This window comes from Lissotriton helveticus, chromosome 7 (genome assembly GCF_964261635.1).
Source record: "Lissotriton helveticus chromosome 7, aLisHel1.1, whole genome shotgun sequence".
Classification (NCBI taxonomy): domain Eukaryota; kingdom Metazoa; phylum Chordata; class Amphibia; order Caudata; family Salamandridae; genus Lissotriton; species Lissotriton helveticus.
The window spans coordinates 1,271,730,301-1,271,753,729 of NC_136068.1; the positions used below are offsets into that span (position 1 = coordinate 1,271,730,301).

The following is a 23,429-nucleotide window of genomic DNA, read 5'->3' on the forward strand; positions in this document are numbered from 1 at the left end:
ACTGTGACTTTGCATATATTGACTTTTATGGATATTTTAAGCCAACTAAAGGTGTTTTTGACTGACTGATATTCAGGATGCACACCTGTCAGGCCTAGTGCCTTTATCATAACATTTCATAATAAATAGATCAGGCCTATTGCCATGACACCAAACCAGCTCAGTCCTGCTGTAATGAGTATAAGCACGAGATAAAAAGTGCAATACAAGTAGCCTTTTTAGTGGAAGCACACAAATTCAGCCTATTAAATCCTGTACTCAGGGTAACCAACATATAGACTGCTCTTATGCTCCTCTCTCAGTAGTAGCCTTAAAACGATTTTTTGTTGATCACATAAGGTAAGGCAACAGTTGCACTATCAAACCAGACCTAAAAATCCATGTAGAATAGTGTAGCCGCTGGCATGCCATACTGCTCTCAAATACAACACTACGGTCTGAAGTTAGTGATGGAGGCGAGAATGCTGGGCTTGTGATACATTCTTCATGGCTCCCCTGGTGGAGAATCAGTGATGCTGCCAGAGGAAAGCAAACACTGCATATTATCTAGTTATCTGAGACACATCAACAGCATTACAATGTGATGTGTGTGCATTGAAAGGTCAAGCCCTGGCAGCCAGCCATACTGCTGCTGGCTCAGGATGCTGGATAAACAAAATAATCCCAGCTTTGTGGAGGGGAAACACTTTCTTCTTTGGAAAACACAGCTTCTGCCAAATTCAAACAAGCACTCCTGGCTACCAGCATGTGGACAGAGCTAAAGTCCCTCTCTAGTACTTCGAAAAGCACTATTTAGGTCAAACCTAGAGGCAGCGTGCATGCTCTGCTCTGTGAGGCATGCTGTATTGGAGTATGCACTTGAAGCCCCGCCGACTCTCCACCCATATTTGTCATTGGGTTGTGTCATTGTCCTTCTTAAAGGCTGGCTTCTGATTCATAAATAGGATTATTAGTCTCTCCTTGGTGCAGCCTTGTCTGCATTTGTTACCTCCCATAATGACTGGACCTTTTACTTCGCTTGTTACAGGGTCTGTGTTATAAGTCGGTGACCACTATTTTTTTTATTGACTAATGGGGTTATGGCGGCTGCTTCTTGTATTTGCAGCGTGCCCACACAGGACAATGGCAGCTACTTTTCCTATGGAGCACTATGCCGCTCTAACTTTTAAAGTGGCTGCCCCCTACCCCCTCAGCACTCACGGTACAATGGCAAATTTTTCTTAAAAAAAAGTTGTAATTACTTTTATTATGAACGCGGTGTCCGTTTCCGGGATACTACACTTTCTTTGAGCTTTTATTTAATTTTTTAATAACCTTGAAAGCTGAGCGCGGTGCCTGCTTCAGGGACACTACGCTCAGTTTAATTATGTTTTTTTAAACTTTAATGTTGAGCACAGCGCCCGCTTCGGAGACACTGCGCTCTGTTTCTTTCTTTTTTTTTACTTTAATGGTGAGCGTAGCGCTTGTTTCACAGACACCTCGCTCTGCAATACAATAGGTCTCGCTTTTGCCAAAGTCTGATCTATTGGTATTGTAAATGACACTGCCTTTTAATATTATAAAAGGCATTGCCATTTACAATGCCAATAGCTCAAAATCTCACAAATGCAAGACCTATTGCATTGTAAATGCTTGTTTAGGGTGTTCACATTACGTTTGGTGACAGCTGTGCTACTAAGCCAGACCTGAAAATGGCAACAGTAGGCATTTGCCGCATGAGCACCAAAGGGCTTCTTTTCACCAAAAGCCTGGTATCTTCTTATATCGCCCAGCACTGTTTGAATCAACATGTGTATGAGCTCACAGCAAGCAGTGCAAACAGCTTGAACTGCTGCATTGAGCTACATGTCTTAGTTATCTGCCAGCTCTCATGAACTATAAAGCCACATACAAAATTCAGACTGAATGCCTAAAAGTTATTGAGTTTGTACAACATGCAGTGAACAAGCAATAATCACTCACTGAGAATTTTTACACTTCCTTCTTTTGTTTACAGACATACTTTCTCTGGGTGTCCTGCAAGAAGTGCATACAGTTTCATACCAACTTAGTCAGGTGAGCAACCAAATCTTTTCAGCAGTTTCTTTCTATTGGATTGTAATGTAGAATTTGTACAGGGCTTTATACCTATAGGCACCAAAGTGCTTCAGATTTGCATAGGGATCCTGGGCTTCCTTTTGGAGTGTGTGTTTGAATGCTGTTGGATGTAGTAAGTCCCAAAAGGAAAATGATGGTTGAGGTGAATAAGGCTCAAAGACATGCTTTAAATATAGAGCAGCCTTTTGTCGCTGCTTACATCAGTTCTTTAACTAGGAAGCCCTCTCACTCAATCATAGTTGCACCGACATTTATCTCCCTGATTGACTTAGGTGTAATGCATCATGTGGGTGGCTAATAAGAGGTCAAATAAGGGAGGCAGTGCTATTTATTGACACCTACACATCGGAATACACCCCTTGTTCCTTCTAAGATGCACAGAGAATCTTTGGAATTCAGAAGAGTAGTTTGAGTTGTAGAAGTGATCCTGGCCACAAGAGGCACCTAACAAGATATAAGCTGTATTAACGAATTCCCCAAACATTCAAGTAATAGCATTATATATCAACAAGAATATTATAAAATGTTATGATCACCAGCAATACTTATTAATGATAAGATTCTACAATATCATGTTCAACACAAATGATAAAAAAATACTGTTACAATGGATTATAACTACTAATAAAAAAATGACTTATAATTGGGGTGGGATGGAACTCTACTGGGGGATTTGTTCAGGAAGAAGACCCTCGAGGAGATTCATAAATGATAGGTTGTGTTGCAATGCAATAAAGGACAAAGGGTTAGACAACCGCCCGGGACCATGATGAACACTATTTTCCTGTCTCACTATGGGACTGATGAACAATCGCAGCTGGATACACTGAGGTTATTATGTCTAACTGCTTTAGGATGTAAGGTGGGGCTCATACACAATCCCAATAGTGTTTGTGAGATGTTTAAGTAAGTCATTTGAAAAGCAATAACAATCTATTTAAAAAAAAAAAATAAAAAAAAATGACTTCTAATAATTTTATGGACTTCATATAGGGATCTCAAGAGTTCGCAGCTGAGACCCATGTACCCCTTATGGCCCCTGGCACTACCCTTGTGACAGCTCGCAACTTGATAAAACTGCGAGCAGAAGGCAGACAGAATGCTGATGCAACCTTTTTACTTTCTTAAATGCTCTCTGTTTTGTAAAATAACTATAGTTAGCCTGGCAATAATAAATAAATCCACATTTGTAAAGCGCACAATCACCCGCAAGGGTCTCTAGGCGCTGGGGACCGTTGGGAAGATTAAGCAAGCTATTGCCCAGAGTCACATGGTGCTGGGCTAATCCGCCACCGGTGCCAGGGATCGAACTGTGATCCCCAGATTCCGGAGTCAGTCACCCTAGCCACGGCGCCACACCTCTTCCCTATCCAATGCATGGTCTTCTAAGTGAAAACCACTGCGCACAGCCGAACCTGCTGAATAAAGCAGGGCTGACAGGTGTCGTATGACCTCTCGTGGAGAAGGCTAGGGTGCAACACATTCTAGCTACTGCATCAAGAATTTTCAATTCTGTTAAGGACTCAGAGGCAAGGATTATGCAAATAAAAGGGCAGCCAAACCGAACATTTTAAACATTCAGAAAACTACGTTTCCCATGATCATTATCCAGATCACCATAGTCCAACCACCCATCAGAGGCCCCCAGACCCTATAAATACACTGAACAACATGTCCCTTCCTTTTTCTTTGCAGTGAGGTATGTCAAATGCTGTCTCAACGAAGCTGATTCAAATAACAGCAACAATTCAAGGATCCTTTAATATCCAACTAAACAACGTGTCGTGTCCAAGCCAAGAAGCTCTGGCAGTGTTCAAAAGGAATCCTCTCGCCTACATGTTCACTCTTGCCTCTCTTCTGGCCCTGAAAGAAACAAAAACAGCATTCTAACCACTGTCACCTACATGACTCAAGCTTAAATCAGGGCCGCAAAGCAAATAAAACATCTATAAAGTAATATGTGAAGCATTATGACAGAACACTGATAGCATTGCCTAGGGTGGGATAATCTTTGCAGCTGTGTCCCTAATAGAATAAAAAAAAATATTTGGACGTGATATCTAGAACAGTTTTATTCTATGTCAGGATGGGAGGATCCAATTATGCTTGTTCAAAGCTGACACACTACAACAGAAACAACTTCAATGAAAGTTTTATGATAAAACAAACAAAACGTAGATTCTGTTGAACAGACAGCTACACTCATTAAATCTTCCAGTCAGAAGCCGAATGTATATGCTTTTGGTGCCATAGCCCCTCTAGTAGAGTGAGCACCAATTCGTGGAACTTCCAAGCCAGCCTCAGCTAACAGCCATTTCATCCAACGAGCCAACGTAGCTGACATCCCTGGCTAAAGGCCTTTGGAGAGTAATCAGTAACTGACTCATGGGTTCTTGTCTCACCACTTGTGTGCAATTTTCATAAGCTTTCACACAAAGCAACACACACAAAGTTGGACTGGAAGGAAAAGCAGGATTTGAAAGAGAACAAGAATTTGTTTTTTTATTCCCCGCATAATAGTAAAAGACACTTCTTACAGAAAAAAACAGTCTACCTGCTAATTTCAGAGCCCACAAATCTGACACTCTACATATGATAAACCCTTGCGGAGATGCATGGTTTTTAGTCTCCATAGGGCCCTGTAATGCATTGGGTCCAGAAATAGAATCGAAGAGGCTAGCAGCCCCACTATTCTGGCGAGGGACCACGAGAGCACAGTTTGGTGGTTGCATAACGTTGACCTCAATTCCTTCTTAAGGTCCTTTATTTTCTGTGGAAGAAGTTGCAAATGGGCTTTCACCACATCTACCTGGGATCCCAGAAAGGCTGCACATTGATGCAGTGCTAGTATCGAATTCGGACTGATTATGAAACCCAATTTCTGAAGGAGGTGAATTGTCCATGACAGATGCAGTATCACCGTCATCCAGTCCTGTTCAATAATCATGAGATCGTCCGAGTGCATGATCAGTCGTAGCCTGGATGCATCAACTTGTTAAAGCACTAAGGGGCCGACGAAAACCTAATTGGAAGGACTTTGAATTCATACCAAACATCTCTCCACTGGAACTGGAGACATCTCCTTTGAGGGAAAAATATTGGAACCAACAAATGAGAATGCATGTAACAGCATTCAGTGTTCCGGTGGATAGTAAGCAAGCTCTACACATGACATGTGCATGGCTGAGGGCATCACTTGCTAAATATTCACCTCGCACAGTTAGAGGTAGGTAAGCAGAAGGAGGCAGGTATGATAGTGACACATAGAATGCAGATGAGGTATAAAGAAGTATAGATTGTGTGAGAGGCAGAAATGAATGTCAGATGGGTAACAGGGAGCCAGAGTGAGTGAGAGAGATATAGAGGGAGAGAGAGTTAAGTTGGGTAAGACAGCGATATGGGTATAAAGAATAAGAAGGTAGAAAGGACAGGAAAATGATACAAGAATGCAGTGAGGGAGAGGAAAGAAAGGCATGTAGCTACAGAGTGAGAAATCTAGTGGATAGCCTGCCCTCTGGGCACTATTGGCATCCTGATGTAGCACCCCCACTTTGCTTGCCCTCTTCCCCTCTTTGGATACTCTCCAAATTAATGAAGCGCAGAAAGAGGTGCCTCGGTACCCCAATGCCCTCATCTTCTTTCCTCCTTGAAAATATGTTATAACCCCAGTTAACGCTGAATGGGTGAATTAAACAATGATGCCATAATGATTACTTTGTGCTTATTGGCACAATCATGCAGCTTTTAGGCACTGTTCTTGAAGTTCCAATTCAATACTTGTGTTATTGTCTTTTAACTCTCTTTCATACTCTTGATCCAGGGAGTGAGCATATCTTGGTGAAATGAGTGTATGAAAACACGTACGAGTCTAACCTGTAGATGGACAGCAATAACAGGCACATTAATTCACATAAGTAGATGTATTCCTAGGCAATGGTGTTTGGGTGTGTGTGTGTGTTTGTAACTGAAATGTGACTGTAATCTCTTCCTTCTTTAATGGTCACTGAGACCCTAAGCAGTATCCAGGTTTGCACCTAATATCCATAAGATTATGTGAGGACATTTTGCTATCAAGCTGAATAAGTAGAATCAAAGAAACTCTATATTCTTGACAAGTCTGATTCAGAGCTTTGAGTACCAATACAGTAGTAAGGCAAAAGCATATTGAGAATGCCTTGTCATCCCACTTTATGCTGGATCTATTCTAGTGCTGAGGTCTGCTATATATCATAGCTAAGGCAGTGGTGCAGGCTGGAAATCCTACTCTCGCTCTCTGTTATTAAACCATATCAGTTTGATTTATTCATCTAGAACATTGACCCAATTTAATTTTCATTCCTTGCACAAGGACATTCATTCATGGACTGTGCCCTAATAGCCATCAGACATACATGGACTTGTGTTTTAGTGGGTTTCCCTCTCCCTTTATTGACAGCTTGATTCTGCCTCAACATCTGAACCCCTAAACCTGGAGTACAAAAGACCTTCAAAGGAAGTTGGGTATTATAGTAAACTAGTGGAAGACCTGTTACTGTGGAGAAACACCTCCTAATCTCTGGCAAGGTCTTCGTGGAGATAGGTGGCCTCCCCAAGTGAGAGCGTTGGGTAGATTGAAAGTCTTGGTCTTGCGGCTGAGGCTCTGGTATTTCACTGAGTTTCTTCACTGCGACTGCAGGTCTAGACGGTCTACAAAAACCAAGGGATTGGTGCTCACTGGTGGTCCAACACATATCTCCCTTTACACTCCAAAATAAGGAGACAGACTGCAGCAAGTAACCCATCTCTCCTAAACGTTCCCTTGCTAATAAATGTGCATTAGTAGCTTGATTACCACTCATGTGTTAATCAAACAACTGCCCTATTACTACATTACCAAAATTGCATTACAAACAGAAACATTTACCTTTGGCGAAAACTCTATGAGGTGCCTTTAGTCGTTGTGTGGATATTAAGAGCAACCAACCAACCTTCAAAATGATGCAGCAGGGCAACATGTACTTAGCATGGTCAGCACAGCTCCATTCCATGACTTCAAAAGTTGCCTGTTACTCAGGGCACAAGCAAAAAATACATTAAGTGGCACCGACTAGTATAGGCAATGTGCAGTGACAGCAGAAGTATTGGAATCCTTGGTAATGGTTACGCAAGGAAGTGACATCTCAAGGCTATATGCCTCATTGTTATAGGGAAAAACCTATTTATACAAATCCCTCACTCTTTTTGGAAAACACCTTTTATACATGTAGTCACAGAGTATTGTGTTGTATTATATTGTAATGAGTATTTCCAAAGTCCTTTCATGCAACTAGTGTTGACCGACAGGGCCCATTTTGTTTCGTGCAAAGCTCAGTACACAGCTAGTAGAGTGTGCATTCATGGTCTGGCTTGTAATGGAAGAGTTGATTGATGTACATAAGGGCCAGAAGTATGTCCATTGTTAATGCTGCAGGCGTGTCCCTGTGCTTGTAGATCACTTTCAGTATCACCAATTTAACCTCCCTTATGCCTGATGCAGATTGATTATACATCTGAAATCAGCATTGCCACCATATAGGGCCAGCTGCTCACTTTTCCCCTTATAGTGCTTTACCTTCTCCTTACCGTTTGTTATGAGACCACAAGGCATTGGATCACTGTCACCTTACATAATTGTAGAGCCTGTATGGCACTCAACTGCCTCTTGGCTAGGTTTTGCAAACTACCATGTACATGCATATACATCTATTCTTTGTACATAAACCAAGAGCTCTCGCGGACTACTTACTATAGTGCCCTGAAGGCCTTACAAGAACCCAACATAAGTAAATCTGTGTTGAGTAGGAAGGCAGATCAAAGTTACATGCCATGGAAACAATGCATATTATTTTAAATATGAACATGATTCTGGATAGAATGATATGGGTGATTTTAGTGGCAAAGAGAAGGCGGAGCTTCATGAAAGAAGAGAAAACAATGCGTCCTTGTGTAACGTAAGAGGTGCTCATCTAAAGCGCTCCAGTACCTTCAGGTCGAATAAATCTGCAACAAAAAAAACAATGTACTTTTTGGATCGATTTGTGCTCCATCCCTTACCTGTCTAAATTATGAATATTTTTTGTATATATCTGTGTTATTGTCACATCCTGTGATGTACAAAGCTGCATATGATATCACTTTCTATGATGTCATTAAGGTTAAAAGTTATATGATGCCACTTCCTATGATGTCACAGGACCAGGTCAAAGGGCATGTAATGTCACTTCCGCTACCCCTGGCATTTTGGCGAATTGACGTCCATGGATATTTGCTTGTTATTATTAGGTGCTAGTAGCTGCTAGCATTTTAAGCTACTAGAAGGCCACACCAGAGTGTAAAACTCTAATAAACATTAATCTTTGTGCGTGTCGCTCCTTTTATCTTCCTTTCCAGGTACAGCCTAATGCTGGTCTTTGTCACTAACCTGGTCGTATGGATGGCGGCGGTCACAGACGAGTCGAACCACCACAGCGAGGAGGAGGAAGAGCACCGCCTTCACCAGGCGTTTCTTCACAAAGTGCAGAATCAGAGTACAGAGGACAACCACACATCTGACCACCACAGGAGTGCCCTGCCTCTGAGAGGTACGCCAAGCCGCACACATCATAAAAGTCTACCAGGGAAGGGGGAAAGCTTATGATGGGTGACAGAACTGCATGCCTGATTCAGTGCACTAGCTTTGCCTTTGCCAGTGTTTAATTTGTAAAATATTAAGTGCCAAGGTGTTCATCATGTAGGACCTCCCCACTAGACTCGAAAAAACACCTGCATCTTGTTTGAAACAAATAGTCATTGCTATTTGACGGCATTAAATAGGGAACAGCAAAAACACATTTCTGAAATTTGAAATGAGCGAAATTAAATATTTATTTCCAACCCTACAGCACGCAAAACTGGGCTATAAAAACAACCCAAATCCACTCCACCAATGAACTAGTGAAAGTGGCAGATTTAGGGTGTTTCATGCAGTCCGTGCAGTTTGTGGGGTGCTCCCTAGCAACTTACAAGTAGAACGTGGTTGAGGTAAAACTGTGCACACTGCATGAGTTGTAACTGAACCAGGAGCTTTGTAGTTTGTTTTGCGATTTCCCCACTGCCACCTGCCTTGTTTTTACATCTGTGACAGGCTTCGAATTCAGACGAACTTCATGTATTCGCACCACAATCCACTTTTGTTTATCACAGGATGAAAGAAATGAAACCAACCATAGTACTAAATGTGACTCGAAGTGAGAGTTCAGGCTCTGGTTTGGTGAACAGACGCCGGAGACATTCAATCCATGTCCTGGTGATAAAGATCAATTCAAAATGGTCAGGCGATTTCAGTAGATGTTTCCTAAGTTAAATTTGCCCGGCGTAAAACGCCTCTAATACCTTACGGAGTTATTCAATAAAGAGGCAGGCGCTGGAGACAGGAAGACAGGAAACAAGTTTATTCCGTCGGAGTAGAACACATCAGATCAGACAACAAGGTATCGTCTCGAGGTGCTCTCTCAACCTCTCTGAGACCTGGTCTTTTATACACTGGTCTAAGACATGTGAACGTTCTTTATTACAGCAAGGACATTGTGAAGTATGAGAACGACATCCCCGGCACCCCCCCAGTTCCGGCCCATTCCAACACATGACAACAGTAGAGGCCCTTTCCCCTCATATGATTGGGAGGGGCTATCACGCAGCTGAGTGTTCTGCCGATTCCTTTGGAATGTGTGCGCCTGATCGAATCTCAGGGGGTGGGGACGTCATGATCAATAGTGGTCTCTTTCAGGAGAGGTGAGTGCATACAGTAGTGGGCAATAAACTGTACCCTCGGGCTAAGGGATGACCAGCGGTTCGTACAGGCAGTCGGGCTCAGAGGAAGGGGTCATCAAAGGAGGGGTATTCATGGACGGAAAGGAGGTGTTGGTCAGGCGCGGGGTGTGATTCCCTGAGACAGAGTCATGGGGGGGGTTTCATGGCTTGTGCATGTGAGCGCGGGGGCAGCCAGGAGGCGCGGGGAAGGCTTGCAAGGTTCAGGGAAGTGTGCTGATGGGCGATCGTGAACAGGGAGACCATGGTACCTAAAATGGCTGTCGTGTATGTTCATACGTGAATCGGCAAGATGGCGTAGATGATGTTTAGTACACGAACTAAAATTCCACAGTCCTCCCTTTAACATGTCTCGCCAGCTTGTCAGTTCGGATCGATCCCCATGAGACCACGCACCTCTATCTCGTATAGGGGACTCATGTGCTCAGGTTTAAAGTTCAAATTCTTTGGGCACATACAGTTGGAAATGAGTGCACATAAAGGTGGTAAACATTGAATAACTAGGCAACACCCACACAGTATCATGATTGGTATCAATAAAAACGTGAACAATCTCCATCCCCAGTTCTTCAAAGTGTCCCAGAACCAGCCTCCAAGCGACCATCCTTCCTGCTCCTGGTGAACCTCTGAGGACAGTCTGTGGAGGTGTTTGATTGCCTTGTAGACTGAAGGTGAGTTATCTGGCACGTAGGTGCAACAGCTGGAGCCGATGATGCGGCATGCTCCTCCGCGGTCGGCCAGAACCACATCTAGAACAAGACGGTTTTGAAGAGCCACCAGGCGGACGGCCTGAAGCTCAGCCGTGTTGTTGGCGAGGATGCCAGTGGTGATGTTAATGGTTGTTTCTAATGCCTGAGTCAGGTGTCGGATAGCGCGGCTATTTGCCATTGGTCCCCACAGAGGAACAAGTCCCTTTGCTGCATCCAGGAACTGTGCTCCGGTGGAGTCGGCTTGTTCAACATCTCCGGCGCGCTTTTGCCGGTGGTGGTTGGCTGGAGCCACATACGTGGGAGGAAGAATGAAGGCGATGTAGCACGTACCCCTCCAGCCTTTTGGGAGCCAAGTGTAAGCTTTGGTGCCACAAACAAAGTACATATTCGGGGAAGCAACAAAGGTGGGGGGGTCAGCTGAGACCAAGGTTTTGGTGATGCGACAAGAACTGTGACCCACCAGCTGCGTTCCTTGTCCTTCGAGGCATACGAGTCCTGTGACATTGATGACAGACAGGGCCACGGTCAGGGTGGCAGCCGTTTGTTTCCGCAGGTGGGAGAAGGTGGGTCTGGCTGGATTGTGGAGCACTTGCATTTCGACCCTTTCTTTGGCAGGGATGTTCGTAAGGAAGGTTGAACCTGAAATTGCAGGACAAAAGGGCTTTCCTGTCTTGTTCAGCCAGAACCCATAGTAGAAGTGTGACACTGTCTGACCAGAAGCGGCGTTGTCCTTGTGGCTTTCCTGCATGAGGATCAACCAGGCGAGGCAGGAGCCGTGAACTGAGAAAGGAGAAGGGATGAAGGGGATGGAGTGTCCGGTAGCATGTGGGAGCAACCCACAGATCCAGCAGTTCGTGGCATTTGCAGCAAGGTTGTGCTGGTGCAACAGTTGTACGAAGGAATTGTTCCAGAACTCCCTACGCCTTTCTCGGAGCTGAGGTGAAAGGGTGATCAGGTGGTGCTGTTTCATGGTCGTTGGCTGGACAGTGGTTGGCAACATCTGGTGGGCGGGTGTGCTTTCCTCCAAGATCCAGAAGGAGGTCATGAGGAGGAGGCAAAAGAGGAAGACAATGAAGAAAGCGATTGTCTTTGATTTGTGCAAATTGTCAGTCTTTGGGTTCCTGTAGTGGGTATTTCCTGTTGCTTCCGACGTCTTCTTATCTGGCGCTTCCATCATCTTCTTATCTGGCGCTTCCATCATCTTCATCTTCAAGGTGCTCGGTAGTGGGCAGAACCACAGACTTTGTTTAGCTTCTCTCCGGGTAACCCTTGGTTGCTTTGGGTCACCGTTCTGAGATTTTTAACTTAGTCAGTGGCCTACTTAGCCGAAGCTCCCTCCTTTCGACGCAGGAAATACCCTTCTCGAGATGGCACAGTGGGATCAGAGTGTTTTGCAAGTTCAAGTGCCTCGGTATCAGGATAGCAGTTCAGTGATGGTCGGTCTTTGTTCAGGAGCTCTTCTTGGGTGCTGACGTTGTCTGTCGTGGCCAGGGTCGAGGAAACCTTTTTGCAGTGGTGGGCGTGCAGCCAGTGCTTCTTCCCCTCCACTCGAAGAGCCGTCCGAGTGGTGATCAGTACTTGCCAGGGGCCCGTCCACCGGGGTTCCAGACTCTTCGCTCGTTGAAAGTTCCGGACTAGGATGTAGTCACCCGGTTGGATATCGTGACCGGGACCCCTGGAAGCATCGGGGATGGCCTGCTGCACCTGTTGATGAATGACAGACAATGTTTTAGTTAACTTGTATAAATAATCTGACAGCAGGACGTCGGGGACGTCGTGAATGGAGGTCGGTTTGGGGGCAGTCCAGAGGTTCATAGGCCGCCCAAACACAACTTCGTAGGGGGTCAAGTGGTGCTTAGTGGGAGTGGAGCGCATCGATAGTAATGCCAGTGGAAGGGCATCTGGCCACTTAAGTCCTGTGGTGGCCACTATTTTTGACAGTTTCAGTTTCAGTGTAGCGTTGTGTCGTTCAACCAGGCCAGCGGATTGGGGGTGGAAGACCGCATGGAACCTTTGTTTTACCCCCAACCCCTTCAGGATTAGTTGGATAACTTCAGCTATGAAGTGGGGGCCAGTGTCGCTCCATAAAATTCGACAAAGGCCGTAGCGGGGGAAAAACTCTTTCAGTAGTACTTTGGCAGTAGTCATGGCAGTGTTATCTCGGGTCGGATAGGCTTCCACCCATTTGCTGAAGGCACATACAATGACTAAAACGTACTTCAAGCCTTGGCACCTCTCTAGCTGGATGTAATCCATCTGAAGGACCTCAAAGGGGTGGTCGGGGATCCCAAACCCTCCCCGGGGTACCACAGTTCCTTTCCCGGGGTTGTGTTGTAAGCAGATAAGGCACTGCTGGACTAGGCGTTTGGCCGAGTCGGGGATCTTGTTGTTGTGCCAAACTTTGGAAATGAGTTCAATCATGGGGGCAGAGCCTATGTGTGCAGGGGAGTGTGCCATTGTCAGTATGGGGATCAAATATGCATCAGGCAGCAACCATTTGTTCGTGTCTTTTGTCCGCCAGCAGCCTTCATCGTCCCTTAGACCCACCCGCGCCCACTCAGTCAATTCGTGTGGTGTGCTGGCCGATTGGATGTCCCTGATCGTTTCCCTAGCGTCAGTCCATTTTTCTGCTTGTGACCTGGTCACATACATGCGTGTCGTTGTCCTATTCTCAGCTGTGGTTCGGGCAGTGCTGTCGGCTAGTGCGTTTCCCTGTCCAACTAAATCTGTCACCTTCTTGTGTGCCTGGCATTTGATCACTGCTAATTGTCTGGGGAGAAGAACTGCTTCAATCAGGGTGGAGACTAAATCTCCGTGAAGGATGGGTGTACCGTGGGACGTCAGGAATCCCCTTTCCCTCCACAGGAGCCCAAAATGATGAACCACCCCGAAGGCATACTGGCTGTCTGTTGGACAGGCCGCATGTTCGAGCTGTCCCCCCTCCCCGCAATGGGACCAGGACCCTGGCTCTCCCTGCATCCCCAGCCAGGGTCCACAAACGACCACCCGAAGTACCCTGCAATCCCTCCACTACAAGACACCAGCTCCGGACCCAGCTGGCCCGGGTCACCATCCACACCACGACATCGACCCGGCCGCCATCTTGGGGCACTGCAGCACGAGGCCGCGTGGCCTCAACTCGACCCTAACCCCGGGCCCGGCCGGTCCCGACATCGAGGCCCCACCATCCTCCCAGGAGGCAGAGTGATCACTTGGCGAGTCAATGGGAGAAGGAATCGTCAACGGCTCTCCTCCGCCAGGTGTCGATCACCCCAGGCCGCCTGGGCGCTGGCTCCACCCCCCTGCTGGGTGTCTGGACTCCCTCATCCCGGACCTCCCGGCCCCCAGGCGCGAGGGTCCGGACATCAAAGGGGACCAGACCTATAACTGGGGCAGGGCCAGACCAGGAAGGCAGTTGTATCCTGGAGTCGAGAGACCCGAGAAGAACTCATCCGTGACTTGGCCTGCTGGCGCTGCCGCGGCCCTCTGCCTCGTGAAACCATCGTCTTGACCTGCTGGCGCTGCCGCGGCCCTCTGCCTCGTGAAACCATCGTCTTGGCCTGCTGGCGCTGCCGCGGCCCTCTGCCTCGTGAAACCATCGTCTTGGCCTGCTGGCGCTGCCGCGGCCCTCTGCCTCGTGAAACCATCGTCTTGGCCTGCTGGCGCTGCCGCGGCCCTCTGCCTCGTGAAACCATCGTCTTGGCCTGCTGGCGCTGCCGCGGCCCTCTGCCTCGTGAAACCATCGACTTGGCCTGCTGGCGCTGCCGCGGCCCTCTGCTTATGAGACTATCACCTTGGCCTACTGGCGCTGCCGCGGCCCGATCCACAGACCCTCCAGCTCGAGGATTGTGAGCTCGCCTTTTACCACAACCTGTACCGATCCGGTACCAAGACTGTCCCGCTACCCCCTTTCCCTACAGAGACTAGAAGTGAGAGGACCCCCGGGTCCAAGTTATCCTGTATCGCTGATATCCTTGCCTTAAGAACCTTATATAAAACCTTGAACTCGACTTGGTGTGGTGCCTGTTTGTGGGGAGGGAGGGTACTTGTCTGTACGATCGCCGGAGACGGTCCCCCTCGGGGATCTCTCCCTCGGTATCCGGCCGACCCTCAGGGTCCCCGTCTAACATTGGTGGCCAGCGACGGGATCCGGACCTACGCATAATCGTACAGAAAGTCACTCGCCCCACCACACACAACAACCATGTCAATAGAGAGCGGAACAACGGAAAAATTTCAGATGGAAAAATTGGAAGACTACAACCACCGGGAACTGAAGCAATATTGCATAGAACTTGGACTTCCAACCACAGGTCTTAGCACAAAGGAAGACTTCAAACGAGCCCTAGAAGCTTGGGCAGAAACGGGTACGGCCGTACCCCGAACACAAACAACCGAAACGAGCCCCGCACCAACTAAAGAAAGAGCGGATCTCTCCCTGGAAGAGATCCGAGAAAGAGAAAAAACCAGACTCCACGAATTAGAACTTGCCCGACTTCGCTTGGATGGGGAACTCAAGCTGGCAGAACAAAAAATAACCCTGGAACACTTACGGCTCAGGGAAGAGCGGGAAGACAAGCAAAGACAGAGGGAGCTAGAGGAAAAGAGACTAGAGTACGAACATGAGCGCAATCTCAAAGCACTGGAGATTCAGAAACAGAATAAAGACCTCGGGCTCCCCGAACGACCGACCCCGTCTGCCTCGACCGAGCCCAAGGTTCACATCCCCAAAGATGTCATCCGGGAATACCACAAGAACGATGATATCCAGCAGTGGTTTAAAGCCTATGAGGTGGCAATGACCTCCCACCGGATTCCCCGAAGCGATTGGGGAGCCGGATTATGGGGGAGGTTTGTCAACGAAGGGCGGGACGCCCTGCTGCAACTCCCGGACCAGCTAATGACCTCCTACGACCACATGAAGGCCGCCCTCCTCACTCGATACGGGCTCACACCTGAGATGTACCGCCAACGGTTCCGCGACTGCAAACGGATTCCGGGTACAACTTGGGTGGAGTACGTGAACTTTTTTAGCCGAGCCTTCGAGGGGTGGATCAAGGGCAACAAAGTAACCACCTACGAACAACTCTTTGACCTTATCGTATGGGAACACCTGTCGAACAACTGCTTCGTGGAGCTCCGGCAACACCTCCTGGACAGCAAGCTCACCGACCCTCGACAACTCGCCGCCGAAGCCGACCGGTGGGAAAGCACCCGAGTTGGCCGGAGCGCACCCAGCGAAGTATCCAGATCGTATCGCCCCCGAGGGGGAGGAGGAAGTCAGGGTCGGGGGAGAGACCCCGGCCCCTCGTCACCCCCCAGAAACCCCTCGACCCCGGTTGGCCGGGGAAGCCCTGCCGTCCGGGCCGGTTTCCGGGCCAACATTACGTGCCACAGGTGCCAGCGACCCGGCCACTACGCCAGTGATCCCAACTGCCCAAAGAATCCGAACACGACTCCCCGCCAAGTTGCAGCGGCGACCCTAGGGGAGGAAATAATCCCGGAAGACCAAGAGGAGTACGAGACCGATCCCTCGGAATGGGCACCCGCCGCCATGGCACTGGTCTGCTTAGGGGAGAGAGACATGATTCCGCGGGCCCCCCTTCCCGCCAACACACAGAAGTACGGTCAATGGGTTAACATCAATGGTCGCCGGGCGGAAGCCCTCCGCGACACCGGGGCCAGTGTAACGGCGGTCCGACGCCACCTCGTCACTCCAGACCAAATCTTGCCGAACATTCTTTGCCCTGTTCGATCAGCCGACAACTCCGAAAGCCTATGCCACATGGCCTGCGTCCCCTTCGAGTGGGGAGGAGTAACAGGGATGTTAAAAGTAACTGTCCGCGATGATGCCCCCGTGGACTGCCTCCTAGGAAACGACCTTGAAAGCTCTCCCTGGGCAGCTGTCGAACGGAGGGAGCACCTGGGGATGCTTGGCCTCCCCGAATGGGTCTGCGTCACGACCCGGTCCATGACCGCCCGCGCGGTCCCCAGCCCAGAAGAGCCCGAGTGGCCAGAACCTCCTCCCGCGCTCCTCCCAGAGGAGGCCGCCCCAGAAGCCATTCCCTTGACCCAAACCGAAGAAGGACCCGACCAGCTTCGGGACGTCCCTGACCTGGCACAATGGCGGCAGGAGGGAGGCCCCACGCAGGAACAATTCCGGGCCGAGCAAAAAACCTGTCCTTCTCTCGAAGGGCTCCGGCAGCAAGCCCTGGCCCAGAGCACCGGGGATACCTCGGGGGCCCACTGGATCTACTGGGACCAAGACCTGCTCTACAGCGAGCAGAAAATTGCAGAACTAGGGGCCAGTCGGGTGCTGGTGGTGCCCCTTCGCTTCCGAGACTTCCTCCTGAACTTAGCCCACGATGTCCCCCTTGCCGGACACCTGGGGCAGGATAAAACCTACGACCGCCTGGTGACCCATTTTTTCTGGCCCCACATGCGGAAGGATGTCACCAACCACTGCAAGGCCTGCCCCACCTGCCAGGCCAGCGGAAAAAGTGGCCGAAAAATCAAAGCACCATTACAACCCTTTCCTGTCGTCACCACCCCGTTTGAACGAGTGGGAATAGACATTGTGGGGCCCCTCGACCCTCGAACAGCCCAAGGACACCGGTTCATCCTGGTCCTCGTAGACCACGCCACCCGCTATCCCGAGGCCATCCCTCTTCGGACTGTGACGGCCCCCGTGGTGGGCCGGGCCCTGATGGGGATCTTCTCCCGGGTGGGGTTCCCCCGGGAGGTCGTCAGTGACAGGGGCACGAACTTTATCTCCAGATATATGAAGTCCCTCTGGCAGCAATGCGGGGTCACCTACAAATTCACGACCCCCTATCACCCGCAAAGAAACGGACTGGTCGAGAGATTCAACCGCACCCTCAAGGGGATGATTATGGGTCTAGAAGAACCCCTTCGACGCCAGTGGGACGTACTGCTTCCATGCCTCCTGTTTGCCTATCGGGAGGTCCCGCAGAAGTCCCTCGGCTTCAGCCCCTTTGAACTACTGTACGGGCACCCCGTCCGGGGCCCCCTCAGCCTAGTCAAGGAAGGTTGGGAGCAGCCTCCCCAGAAAACTCCCCCGGACATCTACCGGTATCTCCTGGCTCTCCGCAACCAGACCCGGCGGTTCCGAGACACCGCCAAAGCCAACCTCGAGGCCAGTCAGGAGGACATGAAGAGGTGGTACGATCAGCACACGTCCTCCATTGAGTTCGAACCTGGACAACAGGTCTGGGTGATGTCCCCGGTTGAGCCCTGTGCCCTCCAAGACAGATGGTCCGGGCCCTTCAAGGTAATCGAACGCAAGGGGCCCGTCACCTATTTAATCGACATGGAGACTGCCCGGAACCCCCTACGGGTCCTCCATGCCAACAGGCTCAAACCCCATTTTGTGCGATCCGAACTCAGCCTCCTGATGGCTACCGATACTGGGACAGAAGAAGACTCCGAACCCCTTCCGGACTTACTGAGGGCCCTCGAGCAGGATGGCTCAGTGGAAGGGGTCCAGCTCTCCGAGGCCCTGTCCCCGGAGCAACGCCAAGACTGCCAAACGCTCCTGAGGCAGTTCGCCTCCCTGTTCTCCCTCACCCCCGGAGTCACCCCCTGGTGCCTCCACGATGTGGACACCGGGGACAGCCCTCCTATTCGACACCGAGCATACCGCGTACCAGACCGGGTACGAGCCTGCATCCAGACCGAGGTGTCCAAGATGCTGACCCTAGGAGTGATCGAACCCTCAGACAGTCCCTGGGCGAGCCCAGTCGTCCTGGTTCCCAAGGCAGCTGCCCCGGGCGTTGCCCCTGAGCTCCGGTTCTGCGTGGACTATCGAGGGCTGAATGCAGTTACCCGGACCGACGCTCATCCCATCCCCCGGGCAGACGAGCTAATTGACCGGATGGGGGCCGCCCGCTACCTGAGCATCTTCGACCTAACAGCGGGCTACTGGCAGATCGGCCTCACCCCTAGGGCCCAAGAACGATCCGCCTTCTCTACCCCAGACGGGCACTACCACTTTAAAGTCATGCCCTTCGGCATGAAAAACGCCCCGGCAACGTTCCAACGGCTGGTAAACCAGGTACTGGCGGGCCTGGAAGGCTTCAGCGCCGCCTACCTGGACGACATTGCTGTGTACAGCCACCAGTGGACCGACCACCTCCGCCACCTGCGGGAGGTTCTACACGCCCTCCAGCAAGCCGGGCTCACCATCAAGGCCAGCAAGTGCCAAGTTGGCCAAGGGTCCGTGACCTACCTGGGACACCAAGTGGGAAGCGGGCTGGTGGCCCCTCTCCAACTCAAGATTGCTGCCATCCAGGCCTGGCAACCCCCTACGAGCCAAACGGAGGTCCGGGCCTTCCTGGGGCTCACCGGATACTACCGGCGGTTCGTGAAGGACTATGGCAGCATCGTGGGGCCCCTCACAGAGCTCACCTCCAAAAAGAGCCCCAAAACCGTCAACTGGACCCCGGACTGCCAATCAGCCTTCGAGAAGCTAAAGACCGCCATGTGCACAGCCCCCGTGCTCCAGGCTCCCGACTACAGCCGGGAATTCATTGTGCAGACGGACGCCTCCGATCATGGTGTGGGGGCCGTCCTCTCCCAACTCAACACCGAAGGGGTCGACCATCCGGTGGTCTTCATCAGCAGACGCCTCTTGCCCCGAGAACAGCGCTGGAGCACCATTGAGAGGGAGGCCTTCGCCGTAGTCTGGGCACTCAAGAAGCTCCGGCCATACCTCTTCGGCACCCACTTCCGGGTGCAAACAGACCACCGACCCCTGCAATGGCTGATGCAAATGCGGGGGGAGAACCCGAAGCTGTTGCGCTGGTCCATCTCCCTGCAGGGGATGGACTTCACGGTGGAACATCGTCCAGGCCAGGACCACGCCAACGCCGACGGCCTGTCACGCTTTTTCCGCCTCAGCGAGGAGAGTCCCCAGGAAGATGGCTGACTCTCCCCGCCTTCAGCTGGGGGGGACGCATGTTGGACAGGCCGCATGTTCGAGCTGTCCCCCCTCCCCGCAATGGGACCAGGACCCTGGCTCTCCCTGCATCCCCAGCCAGGGTCCACAAACGACCACCCGAAGTACCCTGCAATCCCTCCACTACAAGACACCAGCTCCGGACCCAGCTGGCCCGGGTCACCATCCACACCACGACATCGACCCGGCCGCCATCTTGGGGCACTGCAGCACGAGGCCGCGTGGCCTCAACTCGACCCTAACCCCGGGCCCGGCCGGTCCCGACATCGAGGCCCCACCATCCTCCCAGGAGGCAGAGTGATCACTTGGCGAGTCAATGGGAGAAGGAATCGTCAACGGCTCTCCTCCGCCAGGTGTCGATCACCCCAGGCCGCCTGGGCGCTGGCTCCACCCCCCTGCTGGGTGTCTGGACTCCCTCATCCCGGACCTCCCGGCCCCCAGGCGCGAGGGTCCGGACATCAAAGGGGACCAGACCTATAACTGGGGCAGGGCCAGACCAGGAAGGCAGTTGTATCCTGGAGTCGAGAGACCCGAGAAGAACTCATCCGTGACTTGGCCTGCTGGCGCTGCCGCGGCCCTCTGCCTCGTGAAACCATCGTCTTGGCCTGCTGGCGCTGCCGCGGCCCTCTGCCTCGTGAAACCATCGTCTTGGCCTGCTGGCGCTGCCGCGGCCCTCTGCCTCGTGAAACCATCGTCTTGGCCTGCTGGCGCTGCCGCGGCCCTCTGCCTCGTGAAACCATCGTCTTGGCCTGCTGGCGCTGCCGCGGCCCTCTGCCTCGTGAAACCATCGTCTTGGCCTGCTGGCGCTGCCGCGGCCCTCTGCCTCGTGAAACCATCGACTTGGCCTGCTGGCGCTGCCGCGGCCCTCTGCTTATGAGACTATCACCTTGGCCTACTGGCGCTGCCGCGGCCCGATCCACAGACCCTCCAGCTCGAGGATTGTGAGCTCGCCTTTTACCACAACCTGTACCGATCCGGTACCAAGACTGTCCCGCTACCCCCTTTCCCTACAGAGACTAGAAGTGAGAGGACCCCCGGGTCCAAGTTATCCTGTATCGCTGATATCCTTGCCTTAAGAACCTTATATAAAACCTTGAACTCGACTTGGTGTGGTGCCTGTTTGTGGGGAGGGAGGGTACTTGTCTGTACGATCGCCGGAGACGGTCCCCCTCGGGGATCTCTCCCTCGGTATCCGGCCGACCCTCAGGGTCCCCGTCTAACACTGTCCATGTAAATGTTTGCCGTGGTTCCTGCTGCTATGATACATGCTCGTGTGAGGGCAATTAGTTCTGCTGCCTGTGCGGATCGTTGTGTGATGCGAGCGGTTTCAACTACTGTTCGAGATGTCGTCACCACATAGGCAGCAGAAGTGGTGCCGTCTGGGAGTTTGATACAAGAGCCATCTACCCATAGTTCTCCATCAGGATCTGTAAGAGCAATGTCTCGGAGGTCAATTCTACTCCTAGTCTGTTCGTCCGTGAGGGTCACACAGTCGTGTATAGGGGGCACATCGGGGTCATTTTCGGGCAAGGGTAACAGTGTAGCAGGATTCAATGTCGTGCATCTCTTCAGGGTGATGTGGGGTGCAAGTAGAGTCAGTTCGTACCCTGTTAGTCGTGCGCTAGTCAGATGTTGAGTCTTAGTCTGGTTCAAAAGGGTGTCAACTGCATGGGGCACTAATACCGTGAGGGAGTTTGAAAGTACAATTCCCTCACTCTGGCGGATAGAGACAGCAGCAGCGGCTACTGCTCGAAGGCAGGCAGGTAGAGCTCTGGCGACTGGATCAAGAGTGGCAGAGAAGTAGGCACAAGGGCGTTGTTTGGCGCCGATGGGCTGAGTTAGAACAGACAATGCGCATCCCTCCCTTTCGTGAGTGAAGAGGGAGAAGGGCTTGGAGTAATCTGGTGTTCCTAGAACGGGTGCCGAGCAAAGGGCATCCCGCAACTCCTTAAAGGATGCTTGGCATTCGGGAGTCCAAGGGAGTGGGAACGGAACATCTTTGGCCAACAGGGAGAGTAGGGGTTTCATAATGAGACTGAAATTTGGTAACCATTGTCGGCAGAAAGAAGTAAGGCCCACTAATGAACGGACTTGCTTCTGTGTTTTTGGAATGGGGGTGTCTAGGATGGTTTGGATTCGGTCGGGCGTAAGTTTCCTCCCTTCTTTGGACAGGAGATGACCTAGGTATGTTACTTGGGGCTGGCAGAACTGTAGTTTCTTTTTGGAGACTTTGTGGCCATTCTCCGCAAGAAAGTACAAGAGTTGGATAGGGGCTGTGATTGCAAGTGGAGTGGTGTCGGCCGCCAGAAGGATATCATCAACATATTGGATCAACACCACTCCATCTGGTAGCTGGACGGCGTCCAGCTGTCTTTTGAGAGCCTGGCTGTAAATGCTGGGACTTTCAGTGTAGCCCTGGGGAGCTCTACAAAATCGGTACGAGCGGTTTTTTAAAGTGAAGCCGAAGAGATAACGGCTGTCTAGATGGATGGGGATAGAGAAGAATGCATTTTTAAGATCAATAACGGTGAAGGTGGTGGCAGTGGACGGGATGAGAGTCAGAATGGTGGCGATGTCTGAGACTACGGGATACTGTGGCACCACCACTTTGTTGACTTCTCGCAGGTCGATGATGAAGCGGTACGCTTTTTCATCTCCCTCACCTTGTTTCTTGATAATGGGTAGGATAGGGCTATTGCAGACATTACTAACCACTTCCTCTACCACTCCTGCATCTACCAAGGACTGAATAATTGCTACCAATGCCTTCTCGCCTTCGGGCGATATCCGGTACTGTGGGAGTTTCGGGAGTATTGCATCTGGTCGAACAGTTATGTGTACAGGATCGATCATCATTCGTCCTACATCCGAGTCGTTTCTGGCCCATAGGTACAGGGGTAGGGTATCGAGCAATGATAGGTCAGCATCTGTTATGGTGTACATATGTCATGCGGGGTAGGGTCTGGAAATGCTCGGGTTGTCGTACAGGATGACTCGGACTCCATCCGGGGAACACCTAATAGTAGCTCGGAAATGTTTCAGTAAATCAATACCCATAATGGCGTCAGGGGAGTTGGAGGAGAGCAGAAATGTTGTGTCAGTGGGATTGTTTCCTAGGTCAAAGGAGATAGGTACAGACAGGGGATTAGTGGAGGGCGTCCCATCGAAACCTATCGAGGTAATGTGTGAGCCAGACAAGGGTGCCCTTGGAATCAGTCGTTTTGATAATACACTACGTGTCGCTCCAGTGTCTACCAAAAATGGAGACTTTGTACCCAGGACCTTAGCAGTGACGTAAGGACCTTGCTGGTCAACACAGAGCTCGACTGGATCCCTCCCTTCGCCCCTGGCAGTCCTATGCAGAGTCGTGAGCATTGTTGCAGTCGGACTGTTGGCACTGATTCTGTCGGGGGCGGTCAAATGTGTTTGGTCTGTCAGATCGGTCATTGGTGGTGTCGCGGGTCTGCCCTCGTCCTTGCCCTCCAGTTTTGGAGCCATTTGTCATGTCCCTTGTTTCTTTATATTTAATCATTTCCCGAAGGGTCAGGCATTGAGCCTTCCAATGCCCAAATTCTTTGCAAAATGCACACTGGTTCTCATCGAGGTCGGTTCGTGGAGCGCCAGGTGTGGGGTTGCGGTCTCTAGGTGCCGAATTCCTAGGGGCATTCGACTGGTAGTTTCCCCTATACCGTTCCCTTCCTGTAGTCACTCCCTGCAATTGAGCAATCATTACTCGTTCCTTTAAGTCCTTTTTCTTTTTCTCAGTTGCCCTTTCGTTCTCGTTCTTTTGGTGTTCGTAATACTGAGCCATCTGAAGGATA

General features: G+C 50.7%; 1 protein-coding gene across 1 annotated transcript in view; it reads left to right on the forward strand.

Annotated features, from left to right (window-relative positions):
* The window catches only part of LOC144770173 (proton channel OTOP2-like), a 70,275-nt gene that overhangs the window by 35,458 nt on the left and 11,388 nt on the right, over window positions 1–23,429 (forward strand). The window contains exons 4-5 of the mRNA XM_078654479.1: window positions 1,997–2,055; window positions 8,506–8,696. Coding sequence (XP_078510605.1) covers window positions 1,997–2,055; window positions 8,506–8,696 — 250 coding nt within the window. The remainder of the gene's footprint in view (window positions 1–1,996; window positions 2,056–8,505; window positions 8,697–23,429) is intronic.